The following is a 22,247-nucleotide window of genomic DNA, read 5'->3' on the forward strand; positions in this document are numbered from 1 at the left end:
CTGTCCATTCCCCTGCTGGTGGCGGTGAGCCTTCGGGTGGGTCTCCTCCTACCCTGAGGGCTCCTGCGGTACAGCCCCCCCGGGATCGACCCTCTTCGGTCTCGGCCCCGAGGAAGCGACGGATGGATTCTACGTCCTCCTCGTCGGTGCCGGGGAGCTCCGGTGACATGCTTCGGAAGAAGTCGAAGAAGCATCGACACCGGTCTCCTCCCCGTGTCGGCACCGAGAGCTCTGGGTCGCCGAGGGATTCGGCACCCAGCAGGCATCGGCACCGAGAGGACCGCTCACCCTCTGTTCAGGAGGTGTCGATGCGCTCCACTCTGGACAGCCCGGAACAGCCTCCTCGCCCGGAACAGGTTCTGACGTCGACGCCTGCATCGACCTCTCAGCCTTTTTCTGCAGCCACTCTAAACGAGAGCCTCCGGGCCGTTCTCCCAGAGATTCTGGGAGAGCTGTTGCGCCCTACCCCTCCGGTACCGGCGGTGCTTGCGCCTCCGGTACCGTCGAGCGTGGCGCCGGCTGGCCCATCGCCCAGGTTGAGGTCCCCGACGTCGGTACCGCGTGCGGTGCCGACCGCGGCCACCTCCCAGGAAGGCTCCCCGACTACGTCGGCGGAGGGAGCTTCGCCGATGCGGGCGAGGGAGTCTACCTCTCGACGCCCCCACCGTGGACGGGGTTCCACCGAGTCGAGCAGGGCGAGGTTGCAGACACAGGTTCGTGAACTTGTGTCTGACACCGAGGGTGAGGCCTCGTGGGAGGAAGAGGAAGATCCCAGATATTTCTCTGACGAGGAGTCTGAGGGTCTTCCTTCTGATCCCACTCCCTCTCCTGAGAGACCGCTTTCTCCTCCCGAGAGTCTGTCTTTTGCTTCCTTTGTCCGGGAGATGTCTACGGCCATCCCCTTCCCGGTGGTTGTGGAGGACGAGCCCAGGGCTGAAATGTTTGAGCTCCTGGACTATCCTTCTCCACCTAAGGAAGCGTCCACTGTTCCCTTGCACCATGTCCTGAAAAAGACATTGCTTGCGAACTGGACCAAGCCACTAAGTAATCCCCACATTCCCAAGAAGATTGAGTCCCAGTACCGGATCCATGGGGACCCAGAGCTGATGCGCACTCAGTTGCCTCATGACTCTGGAGTTGTGGATCTGGCCCTAAAGAAGGCTAAGAGTTCTAGGGAGCATGCTTCGGCGCCCCCGGGCAAAGACCCTAGAACCTTAGACTCCTTTGGGAGGAAGGCCTACCATTCTTCTATGCTCGTGGCCAAGATCCAGTCTTACCAGCTCTACACGAGCATACACATGCGGAACAATGTGCGGCAGTTGGCGGGCTTGGTTGATGCTCTTCCCCCTGAGCAAGCCAAGCCTTTTCAGGAGGTGGTCAGGCAGCTGAAGGCGTGCAGAAAATTCCTGGCCAGAGGAGTTTATGACACTTTTGATGTTGCATCCAGGGCCGCTGCTCAAGGTGTGGTGATGCGCAGGCTCTCATGGCTGCGTGCCGCCGACCTGGAGAATAGACTCCAGCAGCGGATTGCGGACTCGCCTTGCCGTGCGGACAACATTTTTGGAGAAAAAGTCGAGCAGGTGGTAGAGTCTCTCCACCAGCGGGACACCGCATTCGACAAGTTCTCCCGCCGGCAGCCTTCAGCCTCTACCTCTACAGGTAGAAGATTTTTCGGGGGAAGGAAGACTGGTCCCTATGCTTCTGGTAAGCGTAGGTACAATCCTCCTTCCCGACAGCCTGCGGCCCAGGCTAAGCCCCAGCGCACTCGCTCTCGTCAGCAGCGTGCGCCTCAGCAAGGCCCCGCGGCTCCCCAGCAAAAGCAAGGGGCGAGCTTTTGACTGGCTCCAGCAGAGCATAGCCGACATCCAAGTGTCAGTGCCGGGCGACCTGCCGGTCGGGGGGAGGTTGAAAGCTTTTCACCAAAGGTGGCCTCTCATAACCTCCGATCAGTGGGTTCTGCAAATAATCCGGCAGGGATACACCCTCAATTTGGCATCAAAACCTCCAAATTGTCCACCGGGAGCTCAGTCTTACAGCTTCCAACACAAGCAGGTACTTGCAGAGGAACTCTCCGCCCTTCTCAGCGCCAATGCGGTCGAGCCCGTGCCATCCGGGCAAGAAGGGCTGGGGTTCTATTCCAGGTACTTCCTTGTGGAAAAGAAAACAGGGGGGATGCGTCCCATCCTAGACCTAAGGGCCCTGAACAAATATCTCGTAAAAGAAAAGTTCAGGATGCTTTCCCTGGGCACCCTTCTCCCCATGATTCAGCAAAACGATTGGCTATGCTCTCTGGACTTGAAGGATGCCTACACACACATCCCGATACTGCCAGCTCACAGACAGTATCTGCGATTTCAGTTGGGCACACGCCACTTCCAGTACTGTGTGCTACCCTTTGGGCTCGCCTCTGCGCCCAGGGTGTTCACAAAGTGCCTAGCTGTGGTAGCAGCGGCACTCCGCAGGCTGGGGGTGCACGTGTTCCCATATCTCGACGATTGGCTGGTGAAGAACACATCCGAGGCAGGAGCCCTGCAGTCCATGCAGATGACTATTCGCCTCCTGGAGCTACTGGGGTTTGTGATAAATTACCCAAAGTCCCATCTTCTCCCAGTGCAGAAACTCAAATTCATAGGAGCCCTGCTGGATTCTCGGACGGCTCGCGCCTGTCTCCCAGAGGCGAGAGCCAACAACTTGTTGTCCCTCGTCTCGCGGGTGCGAGCGTCCCAGCAGATCACAGCTCGGCAGATGTTGAGATTGCTGGGCCACATGGCCTCCACAGTTCATGTGACTCCCATGGCCCGCCTTCACATGAGATCTGCTCAATGGACCCTAGCCTCCCAGTGGTATCAGGCCGCTGGGGGTCTAGAGGACGTGATCCACCTGTCCACGAGTTTTCTCGAATCCCTGTGTTGGTGGACGATTTGGTCCAATTTGACTCTGGGACGTCCCTTCCAAATTCCTCAGCCACAAAAAGTGCTGACCACGGATGCGTCCCTCCTGGGATGGGGAGCTCATGTCGATGGGCTTCACACCCAAGGAAGTTGGTCCCTCCAAGAACGCGATCTACAGATCAATCTTCTGGAGTTGCGAGCGATCTGGAACGCTCTGAAGGCTTTCAGAGATCGGCTGTCCCACCAAATTATCCAAATTCAGACAGACAACCAGGTTGCCATGTACTATGTCAACAAGCAGGGGGGCACCGGATCTTGCCCCCTGTGTCAGGAAGCCGTCAGCATGTGGCTCTGGGCTCGCCGTCAAGGCATGGTGCTCCAAGCCACATATCTGGCAGGCGTAAACAACAGTCTGGCCGACAGGTTGAGCAGGATTATGCAACCTCACGAGTGGTCGCTCAATTCCCGTGTGGTACGACAGATCTTCCAGGCGTGGGGCACCCCCCTGGTGGATCTCTTCGCATCTCGAGTGAACCACAAAGTCCCTCAGTTCTGTTCCAGGCTTCAGGCCCACGGCAGACTGGCATCGGATGCCTTCCTCCTGGATTGGGGGGAGGGTCTGCTGTATGCTTATCCTCCCATTCCTCTGGTGGGGAAGACTTTGTTGAAACTCAAGCAAGACCGAGGCACCATGATTCTGATTGCTCCTTTTTGGCCGCGTCAGATCTGGTTCCCTCTTCTTCTGGAGTTATCCTCCGAAGAACCGTGGAGATTGGAGTGTTTTCCGACCCTCATCACGCAGGATGAAGGGGCTCTTCTGCATCCCAGCCTCCGGTCCCTGGCTCTCACGGCCTGGATGTTGAGAGCGTAGACTTTGCCTCTTTGGGTCTGTCAGAGGGTGTCTCCCGCGTCTTGCTTGCTTCCAGGAAAGATTCCACTAAGAGGAGTTACTTCTTTCTATGGAGGAGGTTTGCCGTCTGGTGTGACAGCAAGGCCCTAGCTCCTCGCTCTTGTCCTACACAGACCCTGCTTGAATACCTTCTGCACTTGTCTGGTCTCAAGACCAACTCTGTAAGAGTTCACCTTAGCGCAATTAGTGCATACCATTACCATGTGGAAGGTAAGCCGATCTCAGGACAGCCTTTAGTTGTTCGCTTCATGAGAGGTTTGCTTTTGTCAAAGCCCCCTGTCAAGCCTCCTACAGTGTCATGGGATCTCAATGTCGTTCTCACCCAGCTGATGAAACCTCCGTTTGAGCCACTGAATTCATGCCATCTGAAGTACTTGACCTGGAAGGTCATTTTCTTGGTGGCAGTTACTTCAGCTCGTAGAGTCAGTGAGCTTCAGGCCCTGGTAGCCCAGGCCCCTTACACCAAATTTCATCATAACAGAGTAGTCCTCCGCACTCACCCTAAGTTCTTGCCAAAGGTCGTGTCGGAGTTCCATCTGAACCAGTCAATTGTCTTGCCAACATTCTTTCCCCGTCCTCATTCCTGCCCTGCTGAACGTCAGCTGCACACATTGGACTGCAAGAGAGCATTGGCCTTCTACCTGGAGCGGACACAGCCCCACAGACAGTCCGCCCAATTGTTTGTTTCTTTTGATCCCAATAGGAGGGGAGTGGCTGTAGGGAAACGCACCATATCCAATTGGCTAGCAGATTGCATTTCCTTCACTTACGCCCAGGCGGGGCTGGCTCTTGAGGGTCATGTCACGGCTCATAATGTTAGAGCCATGGCTGCGTCGGTAGCCCACTTGAAGTCAGCCTCTATTGAAGAAATTTGCAAAGCTGCGACGTGGTCATCTGTCCACACATTCACATCTCATTACTGCCTGCAGCAGGATACCCGACGCGACAGTCGGTTCGGGCAGTCAGTTCTTCAGAACCTGTTTGGGCTTTAGGATCCAACTCCACCCCCCGAGGGCCCTGTTTGTTCTGTTCCAGGCTGCACTCTCAGTTAGTTGGTAATTTTTTTAGGTCAATCTCAGTTATGTCCTCGCCGTTGCGAGGCCCAATTGACCATGGTTGTTGTTTTGAGTGAGCCTGGGGGCTAGGGATACCCCATCAGTGAGAACAAGCAGCCTGCTTGTCCTCGGAGAAAGCGAATGCTACATACCTGTAGAAGGTATTCTCCGAGGACAGCAGGCTGATTGTTCTCACAAACCCGCCCGCCTCCCCTTTGGAGTTGAGTCTTCCCTTGAAGTGTGTTGTTTTGCTACATACTGGACTGGCCGGCTCGAGCCGGTTTCGGGCGGGAAGACGGCTGCGCATGCGCAGTGCGCATGGGCGCGCGAGGACTAGCAAAGGCCTTTGCTAGTAAACTTTCCGATGGAGGGGGCTGCCGAGGACGTCAACCCATCAGTGAGAACAATCAGCCTGCTGTCCTCGGAGAATACCTTCTACAGGTATGTAGCATTCGCTTTAAGATGGACTGTAAAAATCCACTGTTCTGGGATCTTGCCAGGTATTTGTGATCTAGATTGGCCACTTTGATCTGACCCAGTATGGCAACGCTTATCTTATTTTATGTTCCAGCCAGGGTTTTCAGCTGATAGTGGACCAATGGGGTTCTCCGCTGCTGGGCTTGATGGTGACAAATTGGAATGCCAACTGCCCAAGTTCTTCAGCCATTGGAAAGACTTGGGCTCGATGGAGATCAATGCCTTACTGAAGCCCTTGCCGAAGATGCATCTACTGTATGTCTTCACTTCTTGGCCCATGGTATTCCACATGTTGAAAAGGATCACATTGCACTGGAGTCAATTCTCAAAACTTTGCATTGTCTGCGGAGGCTGTGGTGCGCAGACTTGCTGGACATGGATCTTCTTTGCCTTCCATAGATACGTGGCCTACTGAAGCAAGGTCCAGTGCTTATGGAGGATCTATTTCCCTTTGGTCTTGGCTTGGCCATTGAAAGGGCTTGGTTGACACGAAAAGGTTAATCTGATTCGGCCATTGCTACCTTGCTTCAGGCTTGGAAATGCTCCACATTCATGGTGTATGTGAGAGTGCGGAGGATGTTTCAAGGGCTGGTATTCTGAGCATGGACTTTTCCCCTTCTCTGCAGCATTTCCCCAGGCAGGCCTTCAGAAGGAATTAGTGTTGTGTTCTCTTAAAGTTTAGGTTGTGGCTTTGGCCCATTTCAGGGGCCAACTACAGAAGACGTCTCTTGCAAGTCGCCCGGGTGTCATTCAATTCTTGTGGGGAGTGGGCTGCATGCTACACCATGTCCAGAGTGGAACCCTAATTTAGTCCTTCGGGCTCTGCAGAAGCCTTCTTTTGAGCTACTCTGGAAGGCCGCCTTGAACGATTTTATGTTGGCCAGCATTCTTGCTGGCTGTTGCGTCGGCACGTAAGGTTTCGGAGCTTCAGGCTTTCTTGTTGGAATCCCTTTCTCCACTTTTCAGAGGTGGGGGATCTCCCTGCGCATGGTTCCTTTCTTCCAAAAATGGTATCAGTATTTCATCTCAACCAATCTGTGGAGCTTCTTTCTGTCCTTTCGCAGAGAGGATGAAGATGCTCAGTATTCTTCCTTGAAGCATCTCGATATGCATGGAATCCTCATTTAGATATCTGGAAGTCACAAATGAGTTTCGCAAATTGGACAGACATTTTTTTTTTTTTTGTAAACACAGGCTTGGCTTTCCAAGTCCACAATTGATAGATGGCTGAAGGAGACTATTTGCTTGCGGAGAAGCAGGCTTCTCAGGCGTTGTGGGCTCATTCTACGAGGTGGAGAGCGACATCCTGGGTGGAGACTATCTTACTGTCTCTGGCGGATATTTGCAAGGCAGCAATGTGGTCGATGCTGCATACCTTTTTCCAAGCGCTACAGAGTGACGTGGCATGCTTGAAACAGCACAGAGAGTGTTCAAAGTACAGAACACAGTCCAAATAGCCAAAGAAAGCATTAAGAGTCTTCAAAATCGGGTCAGTTTCTTTAATAACAAAACTTGGAAGGTTGTTGGCCAAGTTATGTGATTAAAGAAACTTTGTCCCGATTTTAAAGGTTCTTAGTGCTTTCTTTGGCTATGTGGCATGCTTGGAAGCCAGTTTTGGGGCTTCGGTCCTCGGGGCAGCAGTGCCAGGATCCCACCCACTCTGTGGATTGCTTTTATGAATTCCACAGGTTCTGGAATTGTGGGAAGCTACGTAATGGAAGGAGACATTTAGGTCTTACCTGAATTTTCTATTAAGTCTTTCCCGCTATTCCAGAGGCCTCCCAAGGTTTCTGAGATGTTTAGTCAGTGCAAAGTAATGGGCTAAATAATGACTGTCAACCTTGCATGGTGCTTCTTGCATATGTCTTGTTCTCTACAAGTTGTCCAGAGATGAGAGAGGTCCACACACATTTGCTTGTCTGGTTATTGTTAGGTTAGCAAGTTGTTTAAGGTTGTTGTGTTTATTCTGAGTATTTTCCTTATTGCTTGCCTGCGTAAATACTAAGGAATGGGACTGGATGCCAAGAGAGATGTCTCAGCTCAGTTTTTTCAGTTTTCTATCTCTACCTGCTGATTGATGGCCACAACTATCCCATAGGTTCTGGAATAGTGGGAAGGATTGATGGAAAGAAAATTGGTATGACCTGATTTCTCCTTTTTTCCTGTTTCTCAGGATAGATTTCTGACTCTCTCTTCTTTTCCTCACCAGCTCGAGAAATACCAGCAGGGAGATTTTGGGTATTGTCCTCGGGTTTACTGTGAGAACCAGCCCATGCTCCCCATTGGTAAGTTTGCTAATAACCCAGCAGCCACAGAGCAAATGAAGGTGTGGATAACTGTTACATACAGGTCTTCAACAAGATTCACGTTACTAGAACAAATGTGGGATAGCTATGAGAACTAAAAAAAAGTTTAGGAGACAAATATTGACTGGTCATTTTATTTCCCTTTCCTTTAGTTGTAGGCCCTGGCTCCGCTACTGACTCTCTGGTAGCAATTTGTGAGGTGTTATTGGATCTTCTGTGCTTTTCCTATTCTGCTGCTGATTCTGTGCATCTCCTCACCTTCTCTAGGATTATCTGACATCCCTGGAGAAGCAATGGTGAAACTCTACTGCCCCAAATGCATGGACGTATACACCCCCAAGTCTTCCCGGCACCACCATACAGATGGTGCATACTTTGGCACTGGCTTCCCTCACATGCTTTTCATGGTACACCCCGAGTATAGGCCCAAGCGACCAGCCAATCAGTTTGTGCCCAGGTAAAAGTCATCTAGTTGATTTTGTTACTAGATGAGAATGTCTGCATTACTTATTTTTGATGATAAGCTGCATGGTATAACTTCATACTATGGATAAACATCTGCTGTCCTCAGTATCCCAGTGTTCAGGCTGTGTTTATTTCAGTTTCTTAACTATAAGCCTAATAAGTCCTAAGGCAGTATAAAATATTTTGGGGTAGATTTTCAATAACTGAAAACCATGTGCTCAATTCTCAGCCCACACAAACTATCCTGATACTGACTCAAAGTGCCTGCAATTGTTTGAGGATCAGGTTGTTTTGTGGCTAAACAACATGAGCACTTTTAAGTTGTCAGATGAAGACATAAAATACAAACATTAACTAATTTAAACAAATTTAGATAAGTAGTTAATGAACACACTGTCAACCGTGTTCTAGGTGGATGAACATCCACTTTTTCATAGATTTTTAACTGTGTGAGGGGTAAAACATAATGAATGCCTAAAATTATGGCATTACAACTCTCCGACCACCCCAGAAATTGCCCCTACTCTGGAAAAACTACCTTGCTTCCACCTGCAACTGCCTAAAAACACACACACACTGACGTGCAGAGGGTTGGAATGAATTCCATAAGGCATGCTTTCCCCACTTGTTTAACATTACATTCAGACAAATCTTCCACCATGTCTCTAAAATGCTCCTGGAGCACTGGTTTTAACGTATTGCATAAACATGTTCTGGGCAGCTGAAAATCTGTATCTGTAGATTCAACTAATATAACTCCTTTTTTTTTTTTTTTTTTTTTTTGGCTATCTGTGGAGCACTTTGTGCTTGACTGTGTCCATGTTTCTTTTGCTCACGTTCAATGACTTGTTTGGCCTTAAGCACAGATGGAATGACGTACATCAAGAGTTTGCAAGGAAAGGGCTGTAAATGCTGCATTGGCAGTAGGGTAAGCAAGCACTGTACAGTACGCTGACCCAACTGAAGTGAAGCAGCGTGGGTTACAGTAGCAGAGTGTTCTCTGAGGACAAACAGGTCATAATAGTCTTACGTATGGGTGATGTCATCAATGGAGCCCGGTGCAGAAAACACTGCTTAGCGTAGTTTCACTTTAAGAGTTTGAGGCAGTACTCCCACTGTGCATGTGTGGGTGCCTTCCTGTCCGAGTCGCGAGCACAGGACCAACAGACGGTCTTCATCTGTGGTGAAGAGGGGTCACATTCGGCTGAGGTTCTCTTCAGCTCGCTTTTTTTTTTTTTTTTTTTTCTCATCTGGTGCCTTCTCTCAGGGGTTTTTGGCTATGTTCCTCATAATTTTCTTTTTGTACCAAATATACCTTTTCTGTCTTCTTTGTTGGAGTCCTGTTCCTGTTTCTCTCCCCCCCCCATTTTTAAGTTTTTTTTTTTTTTTTTTTTTTTTTTTGGGGGGGGGGGGGGGTCTCTGAAGGCCTACTTAGGCCTGAATACCGGTGGGGTAACATCGAGATTTTTTTCAGGTGAACTTGTCTTTTTTCCTCACTATTGAGTCATTCAATTTAGCTTCGGCCATTTTTACCTTCCTTGTAGTCAGAAGTTCCCAGTGATTTTAAGCGCTGTTCACGGTGCAATAGGACCATCGTGGGGCTGACACCCATTCCTGGTATATTCAGCGTTTGGAACTAGACCACAATTCTCTAAACTGTGTTCTTTGTGTTTGCAGAAAGGAACCCAGAAATCCAGAGAGGCTCAAAAATAGACTTTTGGAGCGAGGTTCAAATCATCGGCATTGGTATCGGCCTCGACGTTTGCATCAGTCCCAATGGCCACTAGACCCAGTTCAGACATTGGGTGGGGGTAGACGTGCATCGAGTGGGTCTCTACCTGCCTTGGCACTGGCCACTGTGTAGGGCCCCTGGGATCGGTTGTTATCGGACCCGACACAGAGGAGGTATGTGGATTCAACATCATACTCTTCAGAACTGAGGGACGTCAGTGTTCGGCATTGGGCGAAGGCCAAGAAGCACAAACATCAATCTCCTTTGACACACAGTGACGGGAGCTCCAGGGCATTGAAGGTGTTGATACCTGAGAAGCGTCGGTGCCAGGAGGAGCGCTCCCCCTCTGTTGAAGGGGCCTTCACGCCGTCTCCAGGTAGCCGACACCCACTTTCCACCATGACGCTGCAGGTTGTTTCCAACCTGGCACCCCAGCCTTTTCCAATATTGGCTCTCGATGAAAGGATCCAAGCCATGCTCCAAGAGCACTTGGCGGGGCTTCTACAGGCACAGAGTTCATCAGCACTAAGGGCACTTGCGCTAGCCTTGACTCTCCCACTCCCTGCCTCCCAGGGTCCTCAGTCTGTGGTGTGGTCACCAATACCAGTGCCACATGGAGCATCAGTGTCAACATCTGCCCATGTAGGTACCCCCTCATCGTCTGTGGAGGAAGCTTCGCAGGAGTTCAGTGAACCTGCATTTTGGCACCATTCCAGGTGTGAGCATGGTTCCTCGCGTTCGAGGCAGGCACGGATTCTCTCCAGACAAGGCAGTACTTGTAGAAGAACTCTCCGCCCATCTCAAGGCCCATGCGGTCGAGCCCGTTCCACCAGGGGAAGAAGGGAAGGGACTCTATTCCAGGTACTTCCTTTGCCTAAAGGTCCTGAACAAATATCTAGTCAAAGAAAAGCTCAGGATGGGTTCCCTGGGCACTCTTATCCACATTATTCAGGAATAAAATTGGCTATGCTGGACTTGAAGGATGCCAATACTCATATCACAGAAAGTATCTTCGATTTGGTGTGAAGTCATATCACTTTCAATACCGCGTTCTGCAATTTGGCCTCGCATCATCTCCCATGGTATTTACAAAGTGTCTAGTGGTAGTCGCTGCCAATGTTCCCACTAAGGAGCAGCCTTGTGCATGCAAATTTTTTTCGTGTGAACGATACATTTTAAAAACCAACACTTTTTGAGTTCCTGTATTATCAATGCATTTCCCTATACAGCACAAAAAAAACAATACACATGATTATTTACTGCATATTTAATATTAATTATCAAAAAAATTAACAGAAGTGATGTAACAAATTTTCTTTTTTAAAAATTTTTTATTTCTACTCATAATTTCACTGACTGGGTTCAAATTTGAAGCAGACATCCAAGGCAGGCTCGGACAGGAAACTAGCAAGCTAGGCAGACAAGACTGACAGTAATCATGGCAGGCAAGGCTGGCAGACAATGCTGACTGACAGGGTTCAAAGCAGTCACTACTGCAGTCGGGCAAGGCAGGGCCTTCCTTAAACAGACGGTCTTGCGGTTCCAGTGCTTTCTTAATAAAAGTTCCTTTTGCATGTGCACATATACTCAGAAGCAGACACGAGCTTACCCGGAAGCTGGCGGTGGTTGACTATAGGAGCTGCGGAGATGTGGACTGCCAACCCAACGAATGTCGTGGGATCCTTCAGGTATGTGAAGAGAGATTATTCACCCCTTCAGAAGCAGCCAGCCATTACCAGACTGTGTGCAGGGTTCTCGAGGCCAAGTGCATTGTCAAGGTGAGTGACCGTGAAAACAAAGTGAGCGACACTCCTGGTATGAACTTGCGCAGCTATTGTTAGTAATATGTAATTTACCCTTAAAATCGAGCGTGGTACTGGAAGATTGGAGGGTGGCCAATGTAACGCCGATTTTTTAAAAAAAGGTTCCAGAGGAGATCCAGGAAATTATAGACCAGTGAGTCTGATGTCGGTGCCGGGCAAAATGGTAGAGACTATTATAAAGAACAAAATTAGAGCATATTCAAAAGCATGGATTAATTAGACAGTCAACGTGGATTTAGTGAAGGGAAATCTTGCCTCACCAATCTACTACATTTCTTTGAAGGGGTGAACAAACATGTGGATAAAGGGGAGCCGGTTGATATTTTGTATCTAGATTTTTAGAAGGCGTTTGACAAAGTACCTCGTGAAAGACGCCAGAAGAAATTGGAGAGTCATGGGATAGGCGGTAGTGTTCTATTGTGTATTAAAAACTGGTTAAAAGATAGAGAACAGAGAGTAGGGTTAAATGGTCAGTATTCTCAATGGAGAAGGTTAGTTAGTGGGGTTCCCCATGGGTCTGTGCTGGGACCGCTGCTTTTTAACATATTTATAATTGACCTAGAGATGGGAGTAATTAGAGAGGTAATTAAATTGGCTGATGACACAAAGTTATTCAAAGTCGTTAGATCGCGGGAGGATTGTGAAAAATTACAAGCGGACCTTACGAGACTGGGCGTCTAAATGGCAGATGACGTTTAATGTGAGCAAGTGCAAAGTGATGCATGTGGGAAAGAGGAACCCGAATTATAGCTATGTCATGCAAGGTTCCACGTTAGGAGTCGCAGACCAAGAAAGGGATCTCTAGGTGTCATCGTCGATGATACGTTGAAACGTTCTGCTCAGTGTGCTGCTTTGGCTAAGAAAGCAAATAGAATGTTAGGTATTATTAGGAAAGGAATGGAAAACAAAAATGAGGATGTTATAATGCCTTTGTATCGCTCCATGGTGCAACCGCACCTCGAATAGTGTGCTCAATTCTGGTCGCCACATCTCAAAAAAGAGATAGTGGAATTAGAAAAGGTACAGAGAAGGGCGATGAAAATGATAAAGGGGATGGGACGACTTCCCTATGAGGAAAGGCTAAAGCGGCTAGGGTTCTTCAGCTTGGAGAAAAGGTGGCTGAGGGGAGATATGATAGAGTTCTATAAAATGAGTGGAGTTGAACGGGTAGATGTTTAGCATCTGTTTACGCTTTCCAAAAATACTAGGATTAGGGGGCATGCAATGAAGCTACAAATTGGAGAAAATGTTTCTTCACTCAACATGTAATTTAAACTCTGTAATTCGTTGCCAGAGAATGTGGTAAAGGCAGTTAGCTTAGCGGAGTTTAAAAAAAGGTTTGGACGGCTTTCTAAAGAAAGTCCATAGACCATTATTAAATGGACTTGGGGAAAATCCACTATTTCTGGGATAAGCAGTATAGAATGTTTTGTACATTTTTTTGTTGTTGTTTGTTACATTTGTACCCCGCGCTTTCCCACTCATGGCAGGCTCAATGCGGTGGCCAATGGAGTGTTAAGTGACTTGCCCAGAGTCACAAGGAGCTGCCTGTGGCGGGAATCGAACTCAGTTCCTCAGTTCCCCAGGACCAAAGTCCACCACCCTAACCACTAGGCCACTCCTCCACACTTTGGGATCTTGCCAGGTATTTGTGACCTGGATTGGCCACTGTTGGAAACAGGATACTGGGCTTGATGGACCTTTGGTATTTCCCAGTATGGCAATACTTATGTGCTTATATTTATGAGCGATCGCTCTTGTGCTCACATTAGAAGGAATACTGGTTGCTGCGCAGACTGGGAGCCTGTGTTTCCCTGCCTGGACAATTGATTGATGAAGAGCACATCGAAGGGAAGTTTTCAGGATTCCATGTGGTCCCATCTACCACCAGTTCAGCTATTGGAATTCGTAGGAGCCCTGCTAAACACAGTTCAAGTGCAAGCCTTTCTCCCTCTGGCAGAAGCAGACATGGCCGAGCGGGTTTGTAGCAGCCAGCAGGTCATGGCTTGGCAGATGCTTAGTTTGTTAGGCTACATGGCCTCCACAGTACATGTCACCCCCATGCATGCTCCATTTGAGATCTGCCCAATGGACCCTAGCTTCCCAGTGGTCTCAGGCTAAGGGGAACACAGCGGATGTCATTTGAATCACCCCAGAGCTGGCTCAATCCCTCCTCGGGTGGCCAGTTCAGTCCAATTTGATCTTGGGACTAGCATTCCAAATTCTTCACCCAGAAGTAGTTGACAACTTCTGCATCCAACCTAGAGTGGGGGGCTCATTTAGACAGACTTCATACTCAAGGTCCTTGGTCAGCCTAGAACAGGGGCGTAGCTGCTATGGGGGCCTGGGCCCCCATAGATTTGGCCCTGGACCCCCCTGCCAGCGACCCTCTCAAACCCCCCCCCCCCCTCGCGCCGCCTGCTACCTTTGCTGTCGGGGACCCCAACCCCCGCCAGCCAAAGTCTTCTTCCTTCGTTTGGTTTCTGACTGAGTCTGACGTCCTGCACGTACAACTTGCAGGACGTCAGACTCACAGAAACAGAACAAAGCCCTGCAGATCGCAAGCAAAGGTGGTAGGCGACGGCAGGCGGGGGGGTCGAGAGGGTCATCGGCGGGGGGGCGGGGGGATCAAAGTTGTTGGAGGTATCAGCAATGGCGGACGGGGGGGGGGGGGCTAAATGTGCCCCCTCGGCTCTCGGCTCTGGACCCCCGTACCGTTGAAGTCTGGCCCAGAAGAGACAGTTGCAGATCAACTTCCTGGAGCTCCGGGCAATTTGGAATACTCTAAAGGCTTTTGGAGATCAGCTGCTCAACCAAATTGTACTCAATCAAACAGACAATAAGGTTACAATGTATTTTATGTCAACAAGCAGGGAGTTAATGGGATCCTACTCTCTATGTTAGGAGGCCATACGGATGTAGAACTGGGCTGTTCAGCCCAGGATCATCCTCAGAGCCACATACCTGGCAGGAGAGTTCAACAGCCTGGCCAGCAGACTGAGCAAAATAATGCAGCTTTTCAAGTGGTCTGTCTGCATGGGCTTTGCTTATGAGATTTTCTGAGAATGGGACACACCCTCGATGGATCTCTTTGCCACTCATTAGAATCACAAGGTCCCTCAATACTGCTCCAGGCTCAGATTATATAACAGACTAGCATTGGGATGTCTTCCTCCTTCATTGGGGTTCAGGTCTTCTATATGCATATCCTCCCATCCCTTTAGTGGGGAAAACTTTACTGAAACTTGAGCAAGACCAGAGAGCCATGATCCTGGTCACCTTGTCAGAGCCATGGCTACATCGGTAGCCCATTTGAGATCAGCCTGTATTGAAGAGATTTGCAAGGCTGCTTCACCGTGGTCTTTGATCCACATGTTCACATCCCACTATTGTCTTGAGCAGGCAACACGACAGCCAGTTGGGACAGACAGTCCTGCAGTCCATGGAGCTTTGAGGTCGAGAGATCCATACCGATTAATTTTTCCTTCTTTTTCTGGTGTTCGGTATAAGCGGATCTTAGAGGACTCTATTATCAGGCTGTTCTGCTTTGGTTTTCACTACCATTAGAATTATGTGTCTCCATCTTATTTTTCATTTTGTAAGGTTTTAAAAACCTATATATTTAAAAAAATGTTGGCACAATTTCTTATTTCTTGCAAATTTGTATATCTATGTATTTTCTGGTTCATTGATATGTTGCCTTTTTACTTTTTGTTACCAGCTTTGAACCTCTATTGAATGGGAGTTAGCAGGATACAAGAACCATATTAAATTACATTACATTATAGAATTTGTTTGGGGCCTAGAATCAACTCCACCCTCCTACGCCCATTTTATCTAGGCTGCATTCTCACAACCAGTATGTATATAGTTTCAGGTTAATTGACTTTTTGGTCTCGCCGCAGTGAGTCCCTGTTGTCCTCATGTTGTTTTTTGGTGAGCTTGGGAGCTAGAGATTTCCACTTGTAAGACTATTCCTGCTGTAAGACTTGTCCTCGGAGAAAGCAAAGTTACTTGCCTGTAAGCAGGTGTTCTCCAAGGACAGCAGGCCAATTAGTCTTACATACCCTTCCCTAGGAGTTGGATTGATTAACATGACTTGGGCGGAAAGGCACCCGTGCATACGCGGTGGGAGCGCTGCCTCAAACTCAAAGTGAAACTACACTAGGCAACGTTTTCCACATTGGGCTCCGTGTATAATGTCACCCATATGTAAGACTAATTGGCCTGCTATCCTTGGAGAACACCTACAGGTAAGTATCTTTGCTATGTTGGTAGTGTAGCCTGGGAATGTGACCACAAATGTACAACAGCATTCTTTTGGGTTTCAGGCCTTAGTGGCATGCTCACCTGGCACAAGTTTGAGCAGTGTCTGCACTAGCACAGGCTACGGCTTCATTTGGCAACGGTGATGGGATGTCGAGTCAGGTATTGACAAGGGGGGAAATGGGCAACCACAAGATTCCTTTAAAGTGCTAGACGTGTTAATGGTAAGCACTGTAAGGCATATGCTACACAAATCTGACCATAAAGTACCAGTTCTAGGGTTTGCTGTCTGCACAGGGGCTAATGTCGGAGAAGGGGCATATCAACCAGACACAGATACCGCACCACACACAAAGAGCTTGGTTTAAAGAATGTCTTTGGAAGTTGTATGTACTCTTTGGATTGCAACTTTCCATCTTTTTTTTTAACCTGTGTAGATTTTGTTTGAAAATGTACATGTTCAGTTCTGTTGCATTCATTTTTATACTAAGGATAATATGTCTGGTTCTTCTCGTTATTAATTGTCATCTTTTTGTTGTGTTGTTGTTTTTTTGTTTTTTTTTTTTAGATTATATGGATTCAAGATCCATCCTATGGCCTACCAGCTACAGCTGCAAGCAGCAAGCAACTTTAAGAGTCCTGTCAAAACCATCCGCTGATCCGCAGCCAGACTGCATGAAATGCCCCCAACACACACACAATATCCACAAGATGTTTTCAAGACAGAAAGCCAAGATTGAAGGGCTGTCCTTAAATTTTTTTTTTTTTTTAATCTTTCCGTATGGTCCTTTCCCTGACAGGACACTTTCTGTAGAATTTTTCTCTTACCCTCCCTTCTCCAGCCTGCCCCCTCCTGTATGAAAGTCTATGACTCAGATGCGTTTTCAGCCTGTGTTTAAATTAATTAAATATTTCTGTATTCTCAGAATGATGTCACCAGTATTTTGTATTTCTCTAGCACATGTTATTTTATGGTTAAAATGACCATTGGGTGCAGTGGCACAGAATTAAGTACATGCCATACTAGGACAGACCGAAGGTCCATCAAGCCCAGCATCCTGATTCTAATAGTGGCTAATCCAGGTCACAAGCACCTGGCAAGAACCCAAAAAAGTACAATACATTTTATGCTGCTTATCCTAGTGATAGGCAGTGAATTTTCCCCCAGTCCATTTTAATAATGGTCTATAGTTCCTTTAGGAAGCCAACCAAACTCTTTTTTTCTAGATGCTTTTTGCAGTCCACCAAAGGTATATGGCCTGTGCTTATATACCTTGGAAAAAGGAGACACCATAGCTGTATTCTCTCAAAGAAAGGAAGAAAATGGGAGAGAGCTGCAAGCATTCAAATACTTAGCAGGCTTCAGTAAGATACCAGAAGGTATCATTATACTAGAATAAAAGGTTAAAGGACAGGACGCTCATTATATGAAACTGAATGGAGAAAGGCCAAAATAATACAAGAAATTCTTCAAGGACAAGCAGGCCATATTCTCACATGTGGGTGACGCCATCCATACCGCTTGGTGCGGACCACTTAGCAGTGTGCTATACATTTTAAATAGCATGCACAACGTCCCTCCCGTGCATGCATAGGACCAACAGTCGTCTTCCATCCGCTGTGAGGAGAAGACGTGTTTCATGGCTCCCTCATCGTATCTGGTGCTTGTCTTTTGTGCATTCCCTTCAGGATTTTTTTTTTTCTGGGTTCCCCCCCCCCCCCCCCCCCTTTCAGGGTGTCTTCCTCTTCCCTTACAGTTTTTAGTTGATTTTCCCCACTTTTAGGTTTCCTTTATTTTTTCATGCTCAGTAGGCCCTCTTAGGACTGAGCTCCAGTCGTGGTTTTTCTATTTTTTTTTTTTTTTTTCTTGGTGATTGGCCCCTTTTTAATGTCACCACCTTCCAGCTGTCTTCTTATGAAGAAAAGGACTTGGCTAACCAGAGAGGCTCAAAGAGAGAAACCTTTTTGGAGCCTGGTCTGAATCCTCAACTTCTGCATCGGTAGGGTTACCATATGGCTCCAGAAAAAGGAGAATGGATTGAGCCAGCCGGGTTTTACTTCCATTGCTTTCCATTGAAAGCAATGGAAGTAAAACCCGGCTGGCTCAATTATTTCCATTGAAAGCACTGGAAGTAAAACCCGGCTGGCTCAATCCGTCCTCCTTTTTCTGGAGCCATATGGTAACCCTATGCATCGGTATTGGCGTCGAGCCTTGCAGCAGCATCGGTCCATATGGCTGCTAGACCCATGTCAGATATTGAGTGGGCATGCATCAAGCAGATCTCCATCTGCCAACACTGACCGTTGCTCAGGGCCCCCGGGACCACTCAGCATTGGACCAGACACCGAGGCGACGTGGAGATTTGATGTCCTACTTATTGGCACTGAGGAGTATCAATGACTGGTATTGGGCGAAGGCCAAGAAGCATTGGCATCAAACCCCCTCTATGCATGGGCCTAAGGACCCTGAACAAATTCCTGGTTAAAGAAAAGTTCAGGATGGCTTCTCTGGGCACCCTTCTCCCAATGATTCAGGCTCAAGGTTGGGCTCTTTGAACTTAAAGGATGCCTATACCCATTTCCTGTTACTTCCAGACCACAGGAAGTATCTCTGTTTTCGACTGGAAACACATCACTACTAGTACTGCATGTTGTCATTTGTCCTTTTGTCAGCTCCCAGGGTGTTCATCAAGTGTCTTGCAGTAGTCAGTGTTGCTACGCAGGCTGGGAATCCATATGTTTCCCTATCTGAATGATTTGACTGGTGAAGATCGTATCACTTGGCAATGTCAGGAGTCCATGCAGAAAACTATTTGGGTGTTTGAGCTACTAAAGTTCGTTTTAAACTACTCCAAATCATCACGTGACGCCATGCTGGAGAGCGGTAGCACCTGAACGCTGCTCCGGCGCCTAACCTCTCCCTCACGCGCATTGAAACACGATTCTGACTTGCTGGAAGCTATTCCTGGAAGGGGAAAAAGAGCTGATTTCGGATACGGAATTATTAGAACAAAAGCGAAGGGAGATGGCGGCTAAAACGACTCAGAAAGATAAGCTGCGCCAAAAGGCAACGGATTCTAAGATGGCCGCCGTACCCAGCAGCGCGGACCCGACAGTAGCGTCGATCTGGGTCTCAGAAATAACGACAGAGATGACCGCGGTTCTAGAAGAACTACTTGAAAGACGCCTCACACCAATTGACACGAAATTGGAGAAATTACAAACGAGAATGGAGGATCTCACACGCGAATGTGTTGCCTTCCAGACTAGGACCGGAGAGGTAGAAGACCGGGTTACCGTAGTGGAAGAGACACAGAATAAACTTTTACGAACAGTAGAGACATTGGAACAAAAGATAGAGGACTTGGAAAATAGGTCCCGCAGAAACAACCTCCGACTGGTGGGCCTACCGGAAAAGCTGGGAGGTAGAGATCTAACATCGGCTCTGGAGTGCTGGTTAATGGAGCAAGTGAGATTTCCCCCTGATCTAGGCCCACTAAGGATAGAAAGGGCACACCGCTTGGGGACACGCAGAGATACAGATTCCCGACCTCGGGTGGTCATATTGAAGGTGTTAAACTTTGCCCATAAGCAGTGGATTTTACAAGCCTCACGAGGAGAGAAAAATCTAACATTTGAAAACAAACGGATTATATGTTTTCAAGACTACTCAGTGGGAGTGGCGGGAAAGAGGAAAGCTTTTTCACCCATTTGTTCCAAATTATTTGCAATGAAGAAACGCTTTACCTTGATGTATCCAGCGGTATTAAGGATAATGCACGAAGGAACGACTCGCACTTTTGAAAAGCCAGAAGAAGCCAAGGAGTTTGTGGATCAGATGGAACAGGAGGAGAGGAGTAATCGGAGCGGAGGCTTACCGGATTGAGTACGGGAAAAAAGGATGCCAAGAGTCAATATGGAATATATGGACTATATGGACATTTATGTCTGGTAACTACTGATACAGAGGATAGTCTTGGACTACTAGAGGAAATTACCGGAGTTGATATAAAGTTAACAGGTTTGAAAGACTGTGGTAGCAGGAGGTCAAGTATATAGCTTGGGAGGGGGAGGAAGGACAGAAAAAGGAGTGAGTAAAGTATGTGTGAGAATATGGGCGAGTTATAAGAGTATATATGTATGTTCAAATGTTTAAAGGTTAATCTGTTGGAGTTATTGTTTTCTCACTCCCACGGTTATAAAGAGACAAAAATAGACATAATGGGAGGAAGGAGGGACCCGGGGTTTTCTTAAAACACGGCAAGAAGTGTATAGGGGGACACAGAGGGAGAGAGGTTGGGGGGCGACTATACGTGATGAGTCCCTATCAGGGAACGGTCAAAAGAGGGGAGGAGGGGATGAGGGGATGGGAGGGAGTAAAGGGGAGGAGGGATAGGGATAGAGATGGGGGGAAGGGGGAGGGGGGGAATGGGAAGAGAGACGGATATATTAAAAGAAGAACGAGGAATCCAGGGAGGGGAGGAGGTTCAGGTAAAAGGGAGGGAAGGAGTAATGATCGACGAGTCTATGGGTACAACACAAATTTCATCCCGGAAGGGCAGTGGCTGGGATGCCCACCGGGTAGGGTTAGGAGCAAGAAAACATGCAATATTAGTCATAGACCAACCAAGATTCCATGATTAAATTGATCACCTGGAACGTAGGCGGGATCAATTCACCCATTAAGAGATCCAAAATTCTACAGCAATTGCAAAGATATAAGATAGATGTGGCTCTGTTACAGGAGACACACTTAAGTCAGGAAGAACATGCTAAGCTACGCACCTGGTGGGTACAAGAGTGCATAGCTGCAAATGCTCTGGGAAAAAGAGGAGGAGTGGCGATTTTAGTTCGCAAAGGAGTAGCGGCCACAGTGAGACCCCTCATGATAGACCCCGGGGGGAGATATGTCATAGTAGAGCTAGACATAGATGGGCATAAATGTGTGATCTGCAATGTATACGCACCAAATCAGTATGACAAAAAATTTTATAACTCGGTGATAGGACATCTGATGAAATATGCTGGGTCACCTATAATAGTGGGGGGAGATTTTAATACAGTATGGGAACAAACGATAGACAGCTCCCAAGGACAGAGGAGGGATGGGGCAGCGTCCAACCAGGGATTAAAAAGACTGGGGAAAATGATAGACTTGATTGATATATGGAGGATGCTGCACCCCTTGGAGAGGGATTTTACACATCACTCTCGAGCTCATGCATCACAAGCTAGAATAGACTATTTCCTGGTCACTAGAGATCTGTTTGGACAGGTAGCCACAACCAATATAGGACCCTACACGATTTCAGATCATGCCTGGGTATATATGGAGTGGGAGGTGCCTACTAGAAAGCTTAAACAAAAATTCTGGCAGTTCCCACTGGAATTATTTACAGATAGACAGTTGGGCGAAAGGCTTCAGAAGAGTTGGGAGGAATATAAGACCATTAACAAGGAACACGAGACTGACCCTTTACTGTTCTGGGACGCCGCCAAGGCGGTGCTTAGGGGAGAAATTATTAGTCACACACATCATGTCCGAAAGGCCCGAAATAGAGAAATATTAAGATTGAGTTCTATGATTTGTAGGGCAAGACAGGCATATGGGAAGACAAATCAGCCTGAGCAACGCACTAAGTTACTGGAGTTGCAGGTGGCTCTGAATGAACTACTGCATAAGAGAGCGGCTAAATCGCAAATTTATTATAGATTCCAATTACATAGATATGGTAATAAATCAGGTCGCATGATGGCTCGCTTGGCTAAGCCTAAGTCACAAAACAGGAAGATATTACAAATGAGAAATAGCCAGGGACAGTTGGTACGGCAAGATGAGCAGATAGGAGAAATCTTTGCTAGATTCTATGAACAATTATATGAAACGCCATTTGACCAAGGCCTCCAGGGTTCTCTTTATTTAGATACATTACAACTCCCAGAAATAACGCAAAGTGAGAGGGAAGTGTTGAATAGCCCAATTCAAGAAGAGGAAGTAGAGCAGGAAATAACGAGAGGGAAATTGTCGAAGGCTCCAGGACCGGACGGGATGCGTATGGAGTTTTATAAACTTATGAGAGATAGCATTACTCCCACGCTGGCTAAGTACTTTAATAAGATAATAGATACAGAGCGTTTGCCATTCAATCTTTCCAGGGCACAAATTACAGTTATACCAAAACCTGGTAGGGACCCTCTGATTCCAGAATCGTATAGACCAATCTCATTGTTAAACGTTGAGGTGAAATTGTTAGCAAGAATAATGGCAAACCGGTTAGCGAAAATGCTGCCAAAGTTAATCCATGAGACACAAGTAGGGTTT

At 47.8% G+C, this 22,247-nt stretch overlaps 1 protein-coding gene across 1 annotated transcript in view; it reads left to right on the plus strand.

Annotated features, from left to right (window-relative positions):
* CSNK2B (casein kinase 2 beta) overlaps positions 1-16,857 on the plus strand; it is a 79,618-nt gene extending 62,761 nt beyond the window's left edge. Inside the window, exons 5-7 of the mRNA XM_030197472.1 lie at positions 7,543-7,618; positions 7,907-8,096; positions 16,494-16,857. Coding sequence (XP_030053332.1) covers positions 7,543-7,618; positions 7,907-8,096; positions 16,494-16,584 — 357 coding nt within the window. The 3' untranslated portion in view covers positions 16,585-16,857. The remainder of the gene's footprint in view (positions 1-7,542; positions 7,619-7,906; positions 8,097-16,493) is intronic.
* The last annotated feature ends 5,390 nt before the right edge of the window (positions 16,858-22,247 follow it).

This window comes from Microcaecilia unicolor, chromosome 3 (assembly GCF_901765095.1).
Source record: "Microcaecilia unicolor chromosome 3, aMicUni1.1, whole genome shotgun sequence".
Classification (NCBI taxonomy): domain Eukaryota; kingdom Metazoa; phylum Chordata; class Amphibia; order Gymnophiona; family Siphonopidae; genus Microcaecilia; species Microcaecilia unicolor.